Source organism: Calypte anna, chromosome 19 (genome assembly GCF_003957555.1).
Source record: "Calypte anna isolate BGI_N300 chromosome 19, bCalAnn1_v1.p, whole genome shotgun sequence".
Lineage (NCBI taxonomy): Eukaryota > Metazoa > Chordata > Aves > Apodiformes > Trochilidae > Calypte > Calypte anna.
The window spans coordinates 2192205-2212793 of NC_044264.1; the positions used below are offsets into that span (position 1 = coordinate 2192205).

The 20589-nt window shown below is 47.8% G+C and overlaps 1 protein-coding gene across 1 annotated transcript; it reads right to left on the reverse strand.

The window, feature by feature from the left end:
- Positions 1-1954: 1954 nt before the first annotated feature.
- Positions 1955-19981, reverse strand: RCC1L (RCC1 like). Its single transcript, XM_008501943.2, has 11 exons — positions 19640-19981; positions 17853-17982; positions 14670-14798; positions 13605-13671; positions 12474-12525; positions 10092-10176; positions 9228-9409; positions 7758-7842; positions 6582-6755; positions 4834-4919; positions 1955-3315 (listed from the first exon to the last, which is right to left on the reverse strand). The coding sequence occupies exons 1-11, from the start codon at positions 19922-19924 to the stop codon at positions 3238-3240; spliced, it is 1353 nt and encodes a 450-aa protein (XP_008500165.1). The 5' UTR covers positions 19925-19981; the 3' UTR covers positions 1955-3237.
- Between the last annotated feature and the right edge of the window lie 608 nt (positions 19982-20589).

The following is a 20589-nucleotide window of genomic DNA, read 5'->3' on the forward strand; positions in this document are numbered from 1 at the left end:
CAGCAGGTGCCTAAAAATAAACTTTGGGTTTGTTTTTTGTTTCTTTTTAATGAGCTCTCAGGTGTTTTATTCCACTTGGTCACCAGACAAGCCCAACCTTACCCTGGGAGGGGCCTTGCTGGGGTCAGGATCTGCCAGGGGTGCAGATGGGGATGGGGACAGGGATCCCTCACCCCTTCCTTCCTGCAGCCCCGTGTCCCAGGGGCTGGGAGCTGAATCCATGCCCAGGGGCTCCTCCTGAAGCACTTCCAGGCTATTTTAAGCCAAACCTGACAGCACAGAGGTGTTTGGAGGGCAAATTACTCTTGCTAATCAATGCCAAATCAAGTAGGTTATTTTAGTCCTAATTTGAGTGTCCCTGGGCCATGCCCCCCCTCACTGCAGTTTATTTAGGGCTGCAGGTGTATTTTGGGCTGGTTAATTTGCTACTTTGAAGGACAAATGGATGCAAAGTTGCCTCCTGGCACCTACCAGGGGCAATTGCACCTCCCCAGGGTCCTGCCCCAAGGAGGGAAGAGAACTCTGGAGTTCCCAGGCTGCTGGGGGCAGTTCTGGAGTCCCCATCCCTGTACTGGGGTTGTCCAGAGAGTGCTGGGGGATGTGGCTTGGTTAAGGTCCTGTCAGGGTTAGGGTAACAGGCAGAGCTGGTGATCCTGCAGGGCTTTTCCATCCAAGGAAACTCTGTGTGATCCCGAGACCTGGAGAGGCCCAGGGACTGAGGATCCTCAGGGAGGTGGCAGCAGCCCCATCCCTGGAAGATTCCAGGTGAGGTTGGAGGTTGGGCAGGGCCCTGAGCAAACTGATCTGGGTGAACTGTTCTGCTCACTGCAGGGCTTGGACCAGGTGGCCTTGGAGGGCCCCTTCCAGTTCAAACCCCAGGAGAAAGGGGATTTTTAGGTTTCTTGTTATTTCTCAAGATCCCACTCTGGCTGTCAACTAATTCCCCAGCCCAAACCTGTTTTACAGATGAGGAATCTGTGATGGTGACTGGTAAGTGAGCTCCCAAGCCCCACAAACTTCCCATCATGTTTACTGCCCCTCTCCTGCTGATGGAGGGGCAGTAACAGAGCACTTGGGGGGCACCTGGCCCAGCTCAATGTTTGCCAGCCCCCAGCTCTCTGCCCTGAACCCCCCTCCCAGCACTGCTGGAGAATTCCTGCAATCCAAGTGCCACCAGTCCCACTGCATTAAACCAGCTACCACCTCTCCTTAAGGCTGAAGACCTTGCTGGCATCTCATTAACACACAGACTTTGCAATTAATTGCACAGCAACACAACCAGGTACACCATGCCATTAATCCTCATCCCAGCTCTCCAAGAGGCCTGGCCCCAGGTGGCAGCAGGAAGCACTGGTGAACAGGGACCTCCTGAGCCTCCCCAGCAGCCCCCTGCCCAGGGGAATTGTGAGGAAAACCTTCCTGACCTCAGCTTTTGATATTTATTTGCAATGCTTTAATAATCTTCCCCCTGTGAGGAGGACACAGTGACTCCCAGGAGGCCAAGGAGACCTTTGGGCAGCTCCAGCCACATGCAGGAGGTGTCAGAAATTACAGCAGAAAATCTGAGTCAACTTCACAGCAGCTTTCTGCTCCTTCTGCCCCAGCAGCAACACCAGGTACCCCAGTAACACTTCCCACACTTTATTTCTGTGTATTTTGTTTCACTTTTCCTGCACTTTATGCAAAGCCCTCCAAGACTGACTCTGGCAAGGTAGAGTTCAACACCTGAGTTTAGATAATTACCCAAGAGATCTGATAGATGGGGTCAAGAGGTGAGTGTGAGGTGTCCCCTGGGCCAGGGGGTTCAGTGGGGTCAGCCCTGCAGGCACAGAGGTGTCTCAGCTGCCAGAAGGTTCCTGTCACATCCCTGGGAACCAAAATGCTGAAGTTTCAATGCAGAGTGCCAGGCAGAGCAGCTCATGTGTGAAGTTAAACTCAGGAATATTCCCATGAGTAATGATAAAGATTTTATAAAACACTTTATTAAAAACATATGAGCTAGGACTTAGCCAAAATAATTGACACAGTATTCTGCACAGAGTGAAATGGTGCAACTCTGCCTGATATTTGGAGTATTTCCCAGGAGGCAGTTTCCCACCCTGAGATGTGGTGAGTTGCAGCTCCAGGCACACAGCTGTTCCATCCCATCCCATCCCCAGCAGGTTACTGTGTCCCGAATGTGGTCAGCACAACTTCTCTGCTAAGCAAGCATCAAGAAAAAAGGCTCTGCTGCTTACCTGCTCAGAGTCCTCTCCCTGCTAGGCACTGCCAAAAAGCCTGGCTGGTTTACAAGGGCCTTGGGAACAAAGCCACCACACCCCTGGGGAGGCAGAAGGGGTACACAGACTCCCCCAAAAAATCCAAGGCAATGTTTGGGGTCAGCACATAAAGAAAAAAGTCCCTGATAAGCAGTGAGTAATGTCCACTGAGCACCAACCCTGCTCACAGAAAGCTTTGTTTCCAGCCTGCCTCCATCAGCAGCTTGGACTGGCTGTGCCCATTGCCCACCTGGCCTTCCACCTCTGTGCTTCCCCTTTCCCTGCCTTCTTCAAATTACCTGTACTGCCCCCTGCAAACCAGTTCTCACTTTTCCAGCTCAACAAAGGAGTTCTTTGGGTGTGCAGTCTCTCAAGTCCTCAGGGAAAACACCTTCCCACCCAGGGGCAGAGCACTGCTCCTGCCTCCATCTCCTACACCACCTCCTGCCCTCCCACAGCCTGGGCAGGGTGCAGCTGGTGCTGGCTCCAGCAGCCAGCCTGATGTTTATGCCACATAAAGAATAATTCCAAAAAAGAGAAAACCTTTCCTTTGAGAAACAGATTTGGCTCAGCCCAACACTGACAGCCCTGAGCTGGTGACAGGGAAGTGGCCATAAATCCATAAATCAATGGCCTCTGCTACGGATTTCATCCCATGCCAGTCCTCCTGAGGGAGATGCTCTTCACCCTTCCACATGGAGGGAATTCACCAGCTCTGGGATGGGCTTCAGGCTCTTTGGAAGCTCCTTATGAACCAGCCAGAGCACTCCCTGCATTTCCACTCTCCTCAGGGAACATAAATCCTTCTGCAGCCAGGCCAGAGCTTTTCAATGATGCAGAGATGACACCACACCCAGGCACTGCTTGGGCTGTCCCAGCTCACAGTCACTTCTTCTTTGGCTTTGTGGGATGGGTTCTTTTCCAAGCAGTTTGTCAGCAGCAAGTCTTCTCATCAGGGTGCTGAGGCCCAGCAGCATCACTAGGTGAAAGACTTCACCATGCTGACCATATGATCAACTCCACAAGCAACATCCACCACCTCCCCGGGGACAGTCACCTGGGGCAGACACACAGAGGCAGGTTATTCCTCAAGCTGCTCCTCTGCACCCACTTTGTGTCCTATTTGTCACCCTCCTCCTGCTTCCCGTGCCAGCTGCTTTCACTGGGACCTGTCCCTATGAAAGGGCCATCTGGAAAACCTGGGAAGTAAGATTCAGGCACCAGATCTGCCTCTGCACTGAGCTGTGAAATGTTCCCTCCCTGCCTTCCCAGGAACATGGAAACCTTTGGAAGGACAGACCAAGAGCTCAGCATGACCAGGCTGAGCCAGCCAGGCAGCAGGAGGAGGATCTGCCCAAGCACCACAAGGATTTGCCAATTCTCTCACCAGCCAGAATTAAAGCCAGGCAACCAGCTCACCTCTGCTCTGGGAGTTGTGGCTTTGATGCTCAGGAGATCCCCCCCTTGCTGACCAGGGTGTTACAGCCCCCCCACTTTGGGTGAGCTTCACACTGCAGGGAAGCTCCAGGGAAGCTCTGAGGCTTTTCCTCAGAGCTAAGGGAGAGGGGAGAGAGCTCCTTCTGGGGCAGGAGGTTACAGACAGTGCCCTGGCAGCTGCTCCTGCTTTGGGTGATTGCTGCAGCACTGTCAGGCAGGAGTTGGCTCTTTGAGGGACCACAACCCTGTGGCCACACTCAGGGCAACCTGGATGTTCCATCACTCAGTGAATTCAGAGACTCCACCGGGGGAATTCAGGGACTCCACCCAGCCACAGCACTGGGATTTCAGGCAAAAGCTCCAGAGTTGGTCTTTTGTTCATTTTTAAAAGGAGGAGGAGGAGGCTAAAGAAACACATCCACTGCAAGCTGAGACACATAGGAAGGGACTCCAGGGTGGTCCAACTGATTGCCTTCCACCTCTCCTACTTGGCCTCTGTGGAGCCTGGGAACATCTGTTAGGCTGAGTGCTGAACCCAGAGCCAAAGACTCTCTACACCCACAGAGTTTGGCTCTCAGAGCCATCAGGGAAGGGAGTGGAACTGGAAGCATTGTGAAACAGCTATGAAAACACAAGGCAGCCCAGTGACCCAGCACCACCACTGCCTGACTTGGTGGAGGAGCAGGGGGAGGACCTGCTGCCCCTAGTCTGACCACCATGACCAAAACCTTCACCTACTTTAGATGTGTCACACAAATCTTTTGGGCCACTGGTAACCAATACTGCTGGTTTTCCTTACAAAAGTGGAGTGGCAGATTAGGAGGGAAGAGGCTGTAAGGGATAGCAAGTAGAAGACTGGACAGGAGGAAGAGAAGAAGTGTTCAGAAACTGCACAGCACCAGGTTTTGCTTTGGGATGTGTGAAATCCACACTGAAACAGCAGAGCCAGAAGACTGAAAAACTTCACTGCACACCTAAGCAGGTTAGGGAAGGACCTCTGGAAAACACAGCAGTTCTACAGTCACCTTGGGCTTCCACTTCTTGCAGAATTACTCAACAAAACTACAGAGCATGTTTCTGGCCCTCAGGATAACAAACACTAGCAATATACACTTGGCTGTAACAACACCATCCTTACCCTCCATGGGAAATACTGGTCTTCCTTTCTTCCAGTTCCTAGGCATCCTCTTAGGTTCTTGCCCCATACAAACAGTTCTCCTCTGTCTATACACATGGGAAGAAAAAAAAAGAATAAAAAGCATAATGAACAGGTCAGAGCCATTAAAAAGGATGAAATCTATTTGTGATGTTGGCAAGTGTGGCTTACAGTACTTCTGGGAGTATAAGGGGTTATACATGCAGCACAAAACCCATCAAGTTCAGCTCCAAGTACAAGAAAATGGGAAAATGATGCCTGATGAGCAGGACAAGCAGCAAGTTCTGGGCACAAATCTTTGCTTCCCCCTCTTATAGCTCTTGCTTTTGGAATTTTATTTGAGGAAAGAGTGCAGCAGAAATGATTCCAGGGAATCATTTGTGGGGAAGTGAACCACTTGTGCTGGAAGTCAGACAACTACAGCTGACCCACATCAGCACAGCAAACAGGGCAAGCAAGGCAGTGAGATCTGTCCCAGGGCATCACCTGGAGACTGGCAATTCAGCTGTCTGACAGAAAGGACCTTCTAGGGACAGCTGGGGAAAAGAAAACACCTGTGTTCAACAAAGCTGGGGGAGTTTTAAGCTGCTAGGCAAAACATGTACATCTCAGAAGTGCTCAGATCAGCCCCACAGTAGAGACAACCAAAATCATCTATAATATAAATAGAATTGAATCAAAACAGAGATTCTGATGTTTCCTGAACACCAGAGAGACCAATTCCAAGCACCCAGTAACCTCACAGACAGTGCCACACACGGACCTTCCCCCAGAAGGACCAAGCACAGTGGCACCTGGCACTTTTCTTATGTGCCTACACAGTACATGGGGTTTCTGTGCTGCTGCCCTCTGCTGCTCATTTTTAAGTGACTTTCAAATTCAAAACTCCCTTTTAAAGCCTGGCTTCAAGTCCACCACAAACTTAGCAAAGTATCACTTTGGGTGGGTGGGTGTCAGCAGCATGGGGTCAGTCTTTTTTTCAGTGGTGCTCAGTGACAGGACAAGAGGTAACAGGCACAGACTTGACCATAGGAGGTTCCATCTAAACATGAGGAGGAACTTCTTTGCTTTGAGAGAGGCAGAGCACTGAACAGCCTGACCAGAGAGGTGATGGAGTCTTTGTCTCTGGAGATATTCAACACCCTCCTGGATGCCATCCTGCTCTGGGTGACCCTGCCCTTGCAGGGACTGGATGATCTCCAGAGCTCCCTCCCAACCCTAACATTCAATTATCACAGAATGACTCTGTTATCACACCCTTTGTATATTGAATGTGTAGGTCCTCACACCTCATATTGCTAACTGAGAAGCCAAGAAGCTTTTCTTGGTCAGAAGAGGCAAGAAACCCTGACATCTACCTCTGATTTAGACTCTCAGTCCATTTATCAGATGAATTCCTGCTGCTTCTAAAGTGCAACTGACTGACTGACAAGGAAATGAAAAAACCTTGCAGATTTTCCTGTTTGAGAGGCAATTTTTGTTTGCTGTAGAAGAGTAACAATTTCTTCATTAAATCATAAGCTACTTCTAAAAATGACAGGTATGCATTAGCCACAAATTCACATTTTAATAAGCTTTATCCCAACTCTGCCTGCGTTAGAAACCGTGCTGACACCTCTACATGTGAGTGCTGCACAGTTTGGTTTAAATTTGGTTAAAGAAAGATGGAAGCTTTTTTTTTATTTATTTGCAACTGTGACCTCCCCACAACAGCAGGACCAGGAACTTACTGGTGAGGGCTGCAAAATGGCTGAGCCCACAGCGAACGTGAGCGACGCGGGCGTCCGGGCTGAGGTCTGAGGAGCCAAAAAGATTGGGTGGGATCATCTCTGGCACTGCTGTCTCTAGCAGGTTTGGTCCTTTCCCAAGAATTCCATATCCCCAGACAAAAACATTTCCTTCTTCTGCATTACAACAAGAAGACATCCTGTAAGAAAGTCTGTGCTTGGGAAATTCATGCCATGACCAAGAGTTAACCAGAGCCAAAGGGATGTTTTCCTTTCTCCCCGAGCAGCCCAGCACCTTTTGATTACTGAAAATTAGCAAACAATTCATTCCCATCCAGATTCCTTCAGTTTTTCCAAAGCTGTCCAAGCAGACAGAGCTTCACAGGCAAAACTTTCATGGGGAAATAATGCCAACATCAGCATGGGCTGGATAAAATACCTCAGCTTGCTGCCTGATGGGACAGTGTTTTATTATCGGTGCTTTTTCCTGTGAGGCACAGCCAAGCCAGCAGCAAACTCCTCATCCTGCCTGGCAGCTGCCTGAGCTGGGTGCTGGGAAAGGCAGCAGTGAGACAGTGTTAAGATAGGGTTGGTTGCTATGTCTGATAGCTCTGCTCCCTTCAGGCTAGGAGCTGAAATGTCCTCACAACCACCACTTCATAGATGTGAACATCTTCCCTGAGATGATCCTTCAAAAATGCAGCACAAACTTCCCCCTCACTCCTTGACTTTGCAGCTGTGCTCCACAGGTCACTGGCAAGCCAAAGCAGCCTTCACCAAGTTCCACTGCTCTCAAAACTCTACTTTCCAGCCTGTTTTTTCAGATTTGTCAGATTTGTACAGAGTCTGAAGGGCTCTTCCTTCTCTCAAGTGTTGCCTCAGTGCCCCCCCCCCAGATGCATCTTAGCACAGGACACAGAAAGCCCATGGGAGCTCAGACCAGCAAGCAGCCACCATGCTCTTGTTCTGCTTTGAGCTCACACAGCAGGTCCTGGAAGCAAAATGCTCTGCAGTTAGTGAAGATAACTCCCAGAAGGCATTCTTAAATCACTCAGCCCTCAGACCCCTGAACTGTCCTCACAACTTCCCTGTTCCCAAGTGAGCAGGATGCTTGCTCCATGGTGTAACCCCTTCTGCATGGCTTTGCTCTGAAAATGGTGATTGTAAAGGTGAACTCACCTGTTAGCACAAGATTGCCAGTTCCTCCACAGGCAGCCTCCTTGATCTTCCCAATCTTGAAAGGCAAATGTCTGGGAACATTCACCTGTATGAGGTTGTAGGAGAGGGATGAAGACAAAAGTTTCAACTTTTCTCTGGTCAGAGCTTCCACACACTGAACTCCTGATACAACCAACCTTTACTGCCTGAGTAATGGGCTGACTGCAAGTCCCAAGGGTAAAAAATTAACATGAAATTCATTAAGGCTGAGAGTGCAGACAAAGTGGAAAAATTTACCCACTGGAATGCTGACATGCCTGGTAACAAAGCTGGGAATGCTTAAGGTCTGCCCATATTCCTGGCTCTGTAAGTCAGGCACAAAGGGCAAGTCAATAGGTGATCATATTGTCAAGTCTTCACAATGGACAAGATCACTAAAATTTGGTCTCTGGTGACATTTTTGAACACACCAGGGGAAAATCACTTGAAGAAAATCCTTCTTATTTGATTCAGTTTAATACAACAGTATTAAACACACGTGAACAGTGACCTTGGATTTCACAGATAATATCCAGCTCTGTTGTCCCAGGATTTGGAATTTATCTGTGTTGTACCTCAAACTGCTTTGGCAAATGTGCCTTCCAACCACTTCAGAGCCCTCTGACCTCCCTCAAGCACCCAGCCAGGAAACTACCACACTGCTCAACCTGTCACTGTCTTCAGGCCTTGGGGGTCTCAGTAAATAGCCCTACAATCAGGATACACCAGGAGAGGCATGGGAAACAAAGGCACATGTTTTACTAAAGCTGTACTAATGCAATTGCCTGCTCCTAGCACTCTGCCAAAAATAGCCTGGTTATTAATTAATTCCCTGACTCCATTTCCTACACTAACTGTAAGAGAAAACCATCTCATTACCTCAGTACTCCAGTGTTTATTGTCAGGTCAGCACTGTATTTTTGCCCCACATGAGCTTGCTCCAAAAATCTTTTTATCTGTGAGACAGTGGGATTTGTTTAGGACTCATCTACCAAAGTTCTTATAAATTCATTAATGCACAGGAGTGGAAAGGACTTCCAGGGGTCCTCTGCACCATACTCAAAGCAGAACCACTTGACACTCCAGCTCAGTCAGCCACAAAACCACCTCCTGTCCTGAAACCAGCACAAGCACTGGAGCTGCAGCTCAGCTTGGTGCAAAGTTAATGGGATGGGGAAGAAGAGCACAGGGTGGACTCTTCCTTTTTACAGACAAACAGACTGGGCTGAGGTGACACAAGCCTTTGCCTATCACTACCTGGGAACACACTGCCCTAAAGCTGTGCAAACATTCCAGACAGATGGGTGTGTAAGCACAGGTAGAACCAGCCTGCTAGTGCTGATGCTTTCCTGCTGCCAAAAAACCCCTGAGCAGGGCTCAGTGTCTAATTTTAAACTCTGTACACAGCAGCTAAACTGAAACATGTAACAACACATCCCCAGGCCAACTGACCTGGGTGGTTTCTGTGACAGATGCCAACTGCAAGTATTCTGAATTTCCCCAGCCAAAGACATCTCCTTCATCTGACACAGCCAGACAGCAATCCCCATAGGAAGAGACCTGAATAATGTTTACTCCTGCAATGTCACCACGTAGCTTGGTGGGAACACTGGTGATGTTGTAGTGTCCAAGCCCTGAAAGAAAAAAAACAGTAGAGAGATGGTGAGGAATTCTTTTCCAGACATATTTTTAACACCTGCATGGGGCCATTTTGCCAGCTCATAACCCCATCACCCTGTCCCCAAAAGAAATCTTTCTGTCCACGTCTCTTGACTACCAGCTTCAGTGGCCAAGAAGCCACCAACCCCAGCTCTACTGGCCAAAGCCACCTCTCAAGAGCACAGAACTTCACACAATCACACCTGAACAGTTTTGGCCAGAAAAAGGCCACAAGAAAAAGGGCCTGGTTTAAAGATTCCATGCTAAGACTGCAGTGGCTGCTGAAGTTCTCTGTCAGCTCAAAAAAAGAAAGAAGCAGAAGAGATCCTGAAATGAGAACTGGGAAGGAAAAGCCTGCCCAGAGCCAGGGAGCAAACCTTCCCATGCCATTGCCATGTCCCTTCCCAAGCTTCAGAGCAGACACATTCTCCTCAGGCTGCCTGCTTGGATTGCCAGGGTGACATCCTAAAGCTCCTCCAAAAATGAACTGGTCTGTCTCAGAGTTTGGTTACCCAAGAGCACTGAGAACATCTGCACACAGCTGGAAACACACCAAGCCCCTTTCTGTCCACACATGCATGACAAACATTCCCCTAAATGAGGAGAGCTTGCTCTGTTCATCCACTCACTGACATAAAAGCTGAGCTGAGCTCCTACCTGTTTGTCCATCAGCTCCCCATCCACATGCATAGACTGAACCTTTCTGGGTTCTAAACAGGCTGTGGTCCTGCCCACACACAACCTGCACACAAACAAAAATCCAGAGCTGGTCAGGAAAGGCCACGTGTTCAGAACTGATTTAATGAACCATTACTGGCAGATAAACTGAGCAATCACAGAATTATTGAGATCTGTGATCATCAAGTCCAGATGTCCCTCCAGTGTACCCCTGCAATGCCCATCAGCTCAGGATTACACCTTTCTCTCCAGATCAAATGGCTCTACAGAGAGGGAAGGCTCAGAAAAGCACAACACAGCACAGAAAAGAGCAGAATTGTCCTTGCAGGAAGCCATGCATGCTGCAGCTGATTTGTTCTGAGATCCACAACGAGGAGGAGCTAACAGAAAGCTGGATTCAGCAGTGCAACACAATAAACCAACAAAGAGTAAATCAGAGATCTCCCTTCCCAGAGTGTTACCACATGGCTCCTGGTGCCAACTACAAACTGCTATTGATTCCTTGCCATCTCAGGGCTCAAGGAACACATCTGTTCTCAAACTGACATTTATGGTGAAGCAGCAGTCATGTCTTCCACAGGCCTGGCAGGAATTGAAGACAAGACCTTCAAAAACAGACATTAAAAGTCAGCTATAGATTAAAGGGATCCCCAAGTCAGCAGACTGAGTCCCAAGGACATTCAGCACAATATTAACTTCTGCAAAGAATGTACCAATGGCTCAACTTGAAAAAAAAATAAAATCCCAAACAATCCAAACAGAAGTTTTCAAGCCCAATTCAAAACCTCATTGGGATGTCCCATGGCATGCTCCATCATGAGTGACCCCTGTTTCCTGGGGTGCTGCATGGAACAGGAGCAATGTCTGCCCCCAGAATAGTGCTGCAGTGCTGCAGACACACCAGGGAACTGCTCCTGTGCCTGGAAATGGTGCAGCTGTGTGCAGACTCAGGGGTATTTACACCTCTTTGCAGCCCCTTGCTCTCCTGAAGCCTGCCCTAGGGAATTGCTGGCCAGCCCAGGTGGGCAGTCTCATGGCTCAGTTTGGAAATGGGGAAATAAAATGCAAAAGAAAAGAGTTGATATGAAAGTGGTATGAAAGTGCCAAAGGGTAATGAGAGCAAACAATCAGGACAGGGAGAGATGAGGCACCAGAACAACCACCCTGCTGTGCAGGTGTTACTGGAAGCCAAGAAAGCAAACAGTGCACTGGCATTCCCAGCAAATCCTTCAGGAAGTTCTGACCCTGCACTGCCAGCTGCAACTGCTCTGCAGAGCCATGGAGCAAAATGCCACCTTGTGCTTTTTATAGGCAAGGATATAGGAGATCACCTCATCATTTCAAAAAGCTTCAATATTGATTTGCACACTGATTTTCTTTTTTTTCTCCATTACAGAATCACTGACTGGGTGAGGAAGGGATCTCTGGAGATCACCTGGTCCAAGTCCCCAGCTCCAGCAGGGTCACTTATAGTGACACTTATAGGTTGTCCAGGCCCATGTCCAGGTGGCTTTTGACTCCCTCCAAGGAGGAAGAAGACTCCACAACCTCTCTGGGCAACCTGTGTCAGTAAAGAAGTGTTTCCTGATGATCAGAGGGAACCTCCTGTGTTCCAGTTTGCACCCCCTGCCTCTTGTCCCCCCCCACTGCACCACTGAGAGCCTGGTTCCATCTTCTCTGCACCCTCCCTTCAGGTATTGACAGACATTCCATAGACACCTTTCCAGCCTTCTCTTTTCCAGGCTAAATAATCCCACCTCTCTCAACACTTCCTCACAGGAGAGATGTTCCAGTCCCTTCATCACCTTAACAGCCCTTTCTTGGACTCCTTCCAGGATGTCCATTCTCTCTTGTACTGGGAGCCCAGAAAGGACATCATGCTCCCAGTATGGACTGAGCAGCAGGACCAGCTCCCCTGACCTGCTGGCAACCTGCTCCCTAATGCAGCCCAGGATACCATTTGCCTTCTCTACAGAGGGGCACACTGCTGCCTCATGCTCAATCTGGTGTCCACGGGGATCCCCAGGGTCTTTTCTGCAGAGCTGCTTCCCAGCCAGGTGGCTCCCAGCAGGCAGTGGTGTCTGGGGTTGTTTCTCCCCAGGTGTAGGACTCAGCCCTTCTCCTTGCTCAACTTCAGGAGGTTCCTCTCAGCCCAATTCTCCAGCCTCTGTCTGGCAGCACCACTCTCTGGTATCACTCACTCCTCCCAGCTTTGTCATCTGCAGATTTGCTGAGGGTACACTCTGCCCCATCATCCAGGTGATTTAGTGGAGATGTCTCCCTGTCACTAATTACCCCCCTGCAGGCTCAGCTACTCAGCCAGCTTTCAATCCACCTTCAGAATTCCATTCAGGTCCTTACCTGGACAACTCTGCTGTCAAACTCATTCAGCTGATGGATCAGATGGCTTTCACTGGACACCATCACACATCACCGAGAAGAGAAAAGGCAACACAGAGGATTTCAGAGGACTGCAACAAAAAATGTGAAGGCAGACCTGCTTTTACTTCACTCTTCAAAGAAGAAATTCTTTCACATGATCTCTTAGAGACCCAAAGAGCAAAGTTCCACTGTAAAATGGCTGCACAGAGAAGGGAAGAAGTTTTTTGTTCGCTTATTTAAAAAATCAAAACCTATCACTTTTAAAACACAACCCCCCCAAGGAGTTGGGGGTGGGAGCAGCCCTCAAACAGGTTCCCTAGTCTGGAATGAGCACAGACACTGGATAGCACTGCAGGACCCACAGAAACCAGAGATGAACCAGATTCAAATCCCAGAGCACAAAGAGTGTGATGTTAACATCCATTTCACTCTTTCACAAAAACAGGAATTCCAAACATTCCAACAACAAACTTCCAGTACCAGGGGATAAAAAACCAGCTAGCTAATTGCATCTATTTTTCTTAAACTCTCCAGGCCAAGTCTAGTGGAGGGAGCAATCAGCAAGCCCTCTTCTAGGCTCTGCCAGAAAATTAGTAACTTTCAACATATTCCCACCATCCACTTCCATCCTACAGAGCATTTTGAGACCATGCTGTGGTGTGGCCCACAAAACCCCCGTGAAGCAAAAGCACTACAGATTCAAAGGCAGTTAAGCAAAGAGCTTGAACAAGAGGATGCCTCTTTCATCATTAAAGGCCACTTCAAACACCCTCAGAAACTGCACTTGCACTCTGAGAGGCTGAGGAGAGGAAGAGCAACTACTAACACCAATTATCTCAGGCTGGGTTTGCTCTCTGTGCCCTGTGAACACTGTCAGCTGCTGACATCCTTCTGCCTTTTGTGAATGTGGTCAGAGAGGGCTCTGCCCAGCCTGGGTTTAAAGCTATTTATATGATGCCAGCAGCATAAAATCCTGTTCTCAGGCTCCTTGATCTCAAATGGCATCCTTGTATGACCACATTTTTCCCACCTCCAGGCTCATTCTCTAGGGTTATTCTCAGGCAATGATGTTTTTGACACTAAGGAAGTCCAGAATCTTTGGATTCTCACCTGTAAGTTTCATCTTCAACAACCTTCCGGCCACACTGTCCATAAGAATTGTTTCCCATGGTGAAAACTGAAAAACAAGGATAAAATGCACTGGTTTTATTGCTGTCCCAGCCCCCAAAAGCCTCTTTTCAGGTACACAAAACATTCCCAGGTGATCCTTGGGATGCAAGCTGGAACACAGTCCTGTACAAACTGGCATAAAGCTCTTTGCAACCCAAGTCCACTCACATTCCAGTGGCTGAATTTGGTTTTTTCAACAATATCCTGGTGATGTTGCTGCAGGCACAGGAGCAGTACCTGGAGCCCACTGGCTGTTTGTCATTAATTACCTAATTGATGCTGCTGTTGCCAAGGAGATGCAGAATTAGCTGAGTGCTCCCACAGCAGTGTGACAGCAACCAGCCCAGCAGCACTGGATGCCCCAGCACAGCACTGCTGCAGCAGACAACTCCCAGGTCTTCTGGAGAAAAAGCTGTTAATTAATTTATCTTAGAAATGGAGCACTCTGGGGCTTCAAGGGGAAAGTAACACAGGAGTATTGGCACAGCCATCCAAAAGAACTCAGAAACAGGTCTGACTGAACCTGGCTATGCTTCAATGAGGCCTGGGGCTGAATGACCAAAACCATTTGTTGTTTCAATTTGTAGTGAAAAAGCTTCCAGCACATCTGGAAGCTGAATGCCACTTCACTCTCACAAGAAGACACATCCTTTCACATGATCTTTTACATATCCAAAGAGCAAAGTTCCACTGTAAAATGGCTGCACAGAGGAGGGAAGAAGTTTTGCATTCTCTTATTTAAGAAGTTAAGAACTGTCACTTTTAAAACACAACCCCCCCAGGGAACTGGAGGTGAGAGCAGCCCCCAGACAGGGCTAAAGCCCTGCTGAACCCAAGCAGAGCTCCAGGCACAGTTCTCCTCCTTCCAGCAGGACAACAGCTACCTGCTCTGCTTTTCCAGGGCAGCCAGGGTCTAGCTCTAAAGGACAGCAGACAATCTTTGCCAGAGCCTTTTGTGAAAGCCCTCTCAGGTGTCCCTTGTCCCCAGCACAAGTGATACTGTACCTCCTTCCCTGTCTGTCAGGACCAGGGAATGGGCTCTCCCACAGGACACCTGCAAGACTCGAGTCTGCTGTGGCTTCTCCAGTGGTAATGGGATTGGAGATGGTTCCAAGACATATTCATAGCCCTTAGCTTAAGGAAGAGAGAGAAATTAAAAAGCCTTTCTAATTAAAACTGCTCCCACCAAGCAGTGCCATCATGAGCTGTTCCTTTTGTTGTACATACACACTTTTGTGACAAAAGCAGATATACTTTAGAAAACTAAGCTACTATTTGTAGTAAAAGAGTGACTGGGATTCACCATAGTGAGGGAGAAGTTAAAAGCCAGAGGGATGGCTGAAGGATCACACCCCCCATGCCCAGAAGCTGAATGTTCTTCCAGCTCCAGGTGGTCAGGCCTGGGAATTGGAGGCTTCCAAGCAGTTTGGTGAAGGAGGTTGGGTTACTAGAGAGCATAACACCAAGCACAAACTGAGCACTGAGCAACTGCTCACAAGTTTCAACAGTAGCAATCACAAACAGAGAGCACAAAAGGTGAACAGAAACATCTGAGGGCTTCATATTTAAAACCTGTAGATTAAAAGCCCTTCCAGAAGAAAGGAATGGAAGAAACATTAGCTAGCCTGGCTCCAGAGGGGATAAGAGATCTGTCATTTACCAAAGGAAAAGACAGACTGTACTAGAAGATTTAGGAACTTGAGGAATATGTAATCACTTAGAGTCAACTGGGAAAAAGAAAGGAAGGGGAAAAAACAGCAAAACATAAATCAGTGCTAGGGAAAAGGTTAAGGGGAGATAAAAAGCTCTGATATCAAAGAAAGACACTGAAACAAGTGAGATCAAACCCCAGGGGACCCAAAGCAGTGCTCTGCTCACATACAGCACTCCTGTAAATAGTCCTCACTGCCTCCAATTAAAACCAAAACAAACCAACAAGCAAATCTACAGGCAGCCTCTGGCACTGATGCAGAGGCAGCAGGGCTGGGAAGCCATCCATGCAATGAGGCAGGAACAGGCAGCAAAGTTTCTATCTCAAGAGTATTGGAAGTCAAAAGGCAAAAAAAAAAATCCTTTTCCTCTCTCTGTCCCCTCTAGCAGAGCCACACTGGGATCTGTGGTGAGGAACTCTGTATCATCTCTGGTAACACCTGAAGGAAACAATTAGGTGGCTAATTAAGGAAGGGTGGGAGTAAATGATGAGTAATTTAGGTTAGAAAACAGCTGAAGTTAAGAGCATGAAATACAACTATCTAAAAGTCAGGTTGCAGCTACAGGGAGGAAGTGTTGGAACTCCCAGGTAGCAAGTTTGCAACACTGAGTAACAAGCAACACATCCAACAGGAGCTTGGCTGTGGAAAGTTGAAGATCCCACTGATCACCAGATCCTACCCAACACTGAACCCTCCCTTCCTTAGGAGGACTTGAACTGCAGAACTATTTAACCTATTGCTGCATTCTCTGGAAAAAAATAATCAGGTGGTCAGAGGAAAGACAAGAAAATGAGTAAGAGCTGAAATCTTGTCCTGGTTTGGGCCAGGAGAAAGGGGATTTTCTGTCTTGTACTTTTGCTTTCAGCTCAGTCTCTTGTAAGGAGCTGCACTTGCTGAAATTAACAGCAAGTTTCTCAGTGTGTGCTTCTAGGACTGATAACACTTGATGTTTATAGTTCCAGCCAGAGCCTGGTGTGCAGAGCCAAGGACACTGCTCAGCTCTGAGGAACATTTTACCCTCCAGAAGGAATAAAGAGGTCCCACCTGCAGCCTCCTTTGGGGAGGAACGGACAAGATAGATGCCAGAACTGACCAAACAGAGGATTCCATCCCATACACCTCATACTCAGGAGAAATTTGAGGCATCACAAGGGTCAGATCAGCTTCCTGTTCTACCTGCATTTACTGCTCCCCTTCCTTCACCTGTTCCCTGTTTCCTTCAGCATCCTGGGGGGATTCCATCCATTCCTCTGCCTGTGCTCCTGATCCATCCCAGCCTGAATCTGTGTGTTCCTGCCTCCAGCTCCCAACTGCTGCTGACCCCAGGATTCCAGCCTGGACTTTCCCAGGGCTGCCCTGCAGCATTGGTGGTGACGTGAGAGTTATTGGGGGAAAAGGGGGGAGGAACCTGGTATCCATTTTCCTGTATATTTGTATAGATTTAGCAATTTTTCCTATTTATCATTACTGTTTCATTAAAGCTGTGCAGTTTAGTTTCCAACCCATCAGTCTCTCTCTCTTATTCTCTCTCCTTTCTTTATCAGGGAGGAGAGAGATTAATAGAGAGCAGCTCTCACTGGGTTTAATTGCTGGGCCAGTGTTAAACCCTGACAAATCTTTAAAAGGAAAAGGGAGTGGAGGCTTTTCCTCTGGGCCCTTCATTTTGCAGCTGCTGCTCAAGAACTCACTTGCTGTCTGCACTCTGGGAAATCCCTGCAGTTTGGCAGCACCATGCACATGTCTGATCCTGCACAGGAGCTGCAATTTTCTTCTGCTTCTCCACTAAGTTTAATCTTTTGCCCACCTCAGATGTACCACACCACAGGGGATGACACCCTTAAAGAGCATAAAGAAGAAAATTGCTTTTAATGTGGTTTTTCCCCAGTTGTTCATGGAGGAGTTTTTTTCAGTCAGAGCCAGTTGTTCCATAAGGGAAGTTTGGGCTTTTCTTATCTGTCTTAGGTGGCAATATTCTGCACAGAAATCATCATTAAGGAGAGCCTGGTGAAAGACAAAACGACTGAATAACATGTTTGGCCTTCAAAATGTAATTTGGTGTTAAAATTAAAAAAAACCAAAACAACCCAAGAGCTTCACACAAAATGTCACTGCTTGTACAATAAGATTTTTGGGGGGAAATCCCATAAATGCAATGGCAGCAGAGGGGAGAAAACCTTACCAAAAAGCAATTTATTATCAAGCCACAGCCCCAGGAACACTTTAACCAACACCCACTCAGTGCTGCAGAGCAAGGAGTTACACCCAGGCAACACTGCAAGAGCAGAAACCTGGTTAGAAAGCACATAAAAATGTAACCAACTATTTTTAAGATCTTTCTTGAAGAAAAAAAAAACCACCCCAACCAACCAAGCACCCCCCTGTGCCCTGCACCAAAGCCTCCTGGACATTTTTCCATGATTTCTGCCCCCCAGTTTCCCACACCAGGTGTATCCTCCAGCCCCTACTCCATCCTTACTTCGATCTCTTCTGCTTCTCTGGAATCCAAGCTGGGAATCCTTGTTCAGCCCCATGCCCCACACTTTGATGATGTCTGGGGTTTTAGAGGACAGCAGTGTGAATCCATAGCCACAGGCAGCAGAGGAGATCTTGGGAGGCAAAAAAAAACAACAAAACAACCCCACTGTTTAGCTGTAAACCCCCTGCTACTCCTCCTTCATGAGGCCAGACCCAAACCCTGACAAATTAGTGGCACAGTTGGGCTTTTTACAAAAAAAAACAACCCAGAAACCCTCCGCCCTGGGGAGCACAGTGCTGGCAACTCAAGTCCAACATTACTGCCCCGGGGTTCTGGTTTTGTGTGCTTGCATTTTTTAATTATTTTTTTTTTATAATTTGGATGGTTTTGTTATTTTGGAACACAACAGGAAGATGGATTTGCTGACCTGCAGCAAGTGCAGCTAAAACCAAGCAAACAAGCCTCTTGGCCAAGACCCAGGAAGCAATACTAAGCACACAAACACCCCCTTTTTACTCTCTTTTTTGCCCCAAAAAAGAGCAGCTCTGACTTTCTCTGGCCAGAAGAGCATGTCTGAAACATGCATGGATACATCCCAGAGGTGTGTGTAAAGATATAGGTACATATCTATATATATATACGCATTCCAGAGGTGTGTATATAGATATAGGTACATATATATATATTCCAGAGGTGTGTATATAAATATAGGTACATGTATATATATATATGCACATTCCAGAGGTGTATATATAGATATAGGTACATATATATATATTCCAGAGGTGTATAGATATAGGTACATATATATATGCACATTCTAGAGGTGTGTGTATAGATATAGGTACATATATATATATTCCAGAGGTGTGTATATAGATATAGGTACATATATATATATGCACATTCCAGAGGTGTATATATAGATATAGGTACATATATATATATATTCCAGAGGTGTATATAGAGATATAGGTACATATATATATACATGCACATTCCAGAGGTGTGTGTATATATATAGGTACATATATATATTCCAGAGGTGTATATATAGATAAAGGTACATATATATACATTCCAGAGGTGTATATATAGATATAGGTACATATATATATTCCAGAGGTGTATATATAGATAAAGGTACATACATATAAGTTCCAGAGGTGTGTGTGTATATATATATATAGGTACATATATATATATTCCAGAGGTGTATAGATATAGGTACATATATATATGCACATTCCAGAGGTGTATATATAGATATAGGTACATATATATATATATTCCAGGTGTATATAGATAAAGGTACATATTTATAAGTTCCAGAGGTGTGTGTGTATATATATAGGTACATATATATATATTCCAGAGGTGTATAGATATAGGTACATATATATATGCACATTCCAGAGGTGTGTATATATATAGGTACATATATATATATATTCCAGAGGTGTATAGATATAGGTACATATATATATGCACATTCCAGAGGTGTGTATATATATAGGTACATATATATATATATATATATATTCCAGAGGTGTATATATAGATAAAGGTACATATATATACGTTCCAGAGGTGTGTATATAGATATAAGGAGACATTCCAGATTCCCTGCTGCTATAGTTACACCAAGACCCCACCGTGCTCCGTGCTGTTATATGAATAAAAGCGGAATAACGAGCAGAAAGCCTCTGGGCTGCCGGACCGAACCGCCCGCACAGCTGGGAGAAGGAACCGGTCCGGTTCGGCTCTCAGCACACCCCTGGGCCCACCTTTTCCACCGTCTCCAGCCTGTAGGGAGTAGACTGGATCCTCCGCGGGTTCTTCCAGCCCACATCGGGCTTCACGAAGCTGGGGATGCCCAGAGCTCCCGAGTAGCAGAAGCCCCAGACGAAGACGCGATCTTTCCTCTTGGCCGCTTTCCCCACGTACTGGAAAATCGGGGCGGTCTCCTCAGCCTCCTTCACCTGGCGGAAGCTTCGCGGCCCGGCCGGCTTGGACAGAGCCCTGCGGGGAGCCGGGGGCGGGCGCCGCGGAGCCCTGAGGAGCGGCCACATCCTGGGGGTTCCTGAGGCGATCACGGCCCCGCCGCCATCTTCTCCATCCCCGTCCCCGTCAGGCGCCGCTTCGCGCATGCGCACGACTGAGGAACCGCCCTGAGGGACCGTGCGTGACCCCGGCCTTAAAAGGGCAACGGCGGCCCCGGGTGGGACCCACCGGGAAACTCGGGAAGGGGGCAGTTCGGGCCGGAATCGGCACCGGGTGCCAGAACCGGAGCCAAAGCCAGACACTAAATCCGGACTGACACCCAGAGCCAAACCTAGAGCAGAACCAGGAACTAGCTCCGTCCACACGCAAACCCAGGCCCAAGTCAAGACTTACACCCAGCTCCAAACCTAGACCTGGACCCAGAACTAGCCCTGAGTCTGGACCAGATCCAGACCCAAATCTGGACTTACATCCAGCTCCAAACCTAGACCTGGACCCAGAACTAGCCCTGAGTCCGGTCCAGACCCAAATCTGGACTTACACCCAGCTCCAAACCTAGCACAGAACCAGGAACTAAGCCCGGGCCAGACCCAAACCTGGTCCAGACCCAAGCCCAGACCCAAATCCAGACTTACAACCAGCTCCAAACCTAGACCCCGACCCAAAACTAGCCCTAAACCTTGTCCAGACCCAAGCCTCGTGTCAGACCCAGATTTAAACCCAAACCAAGACC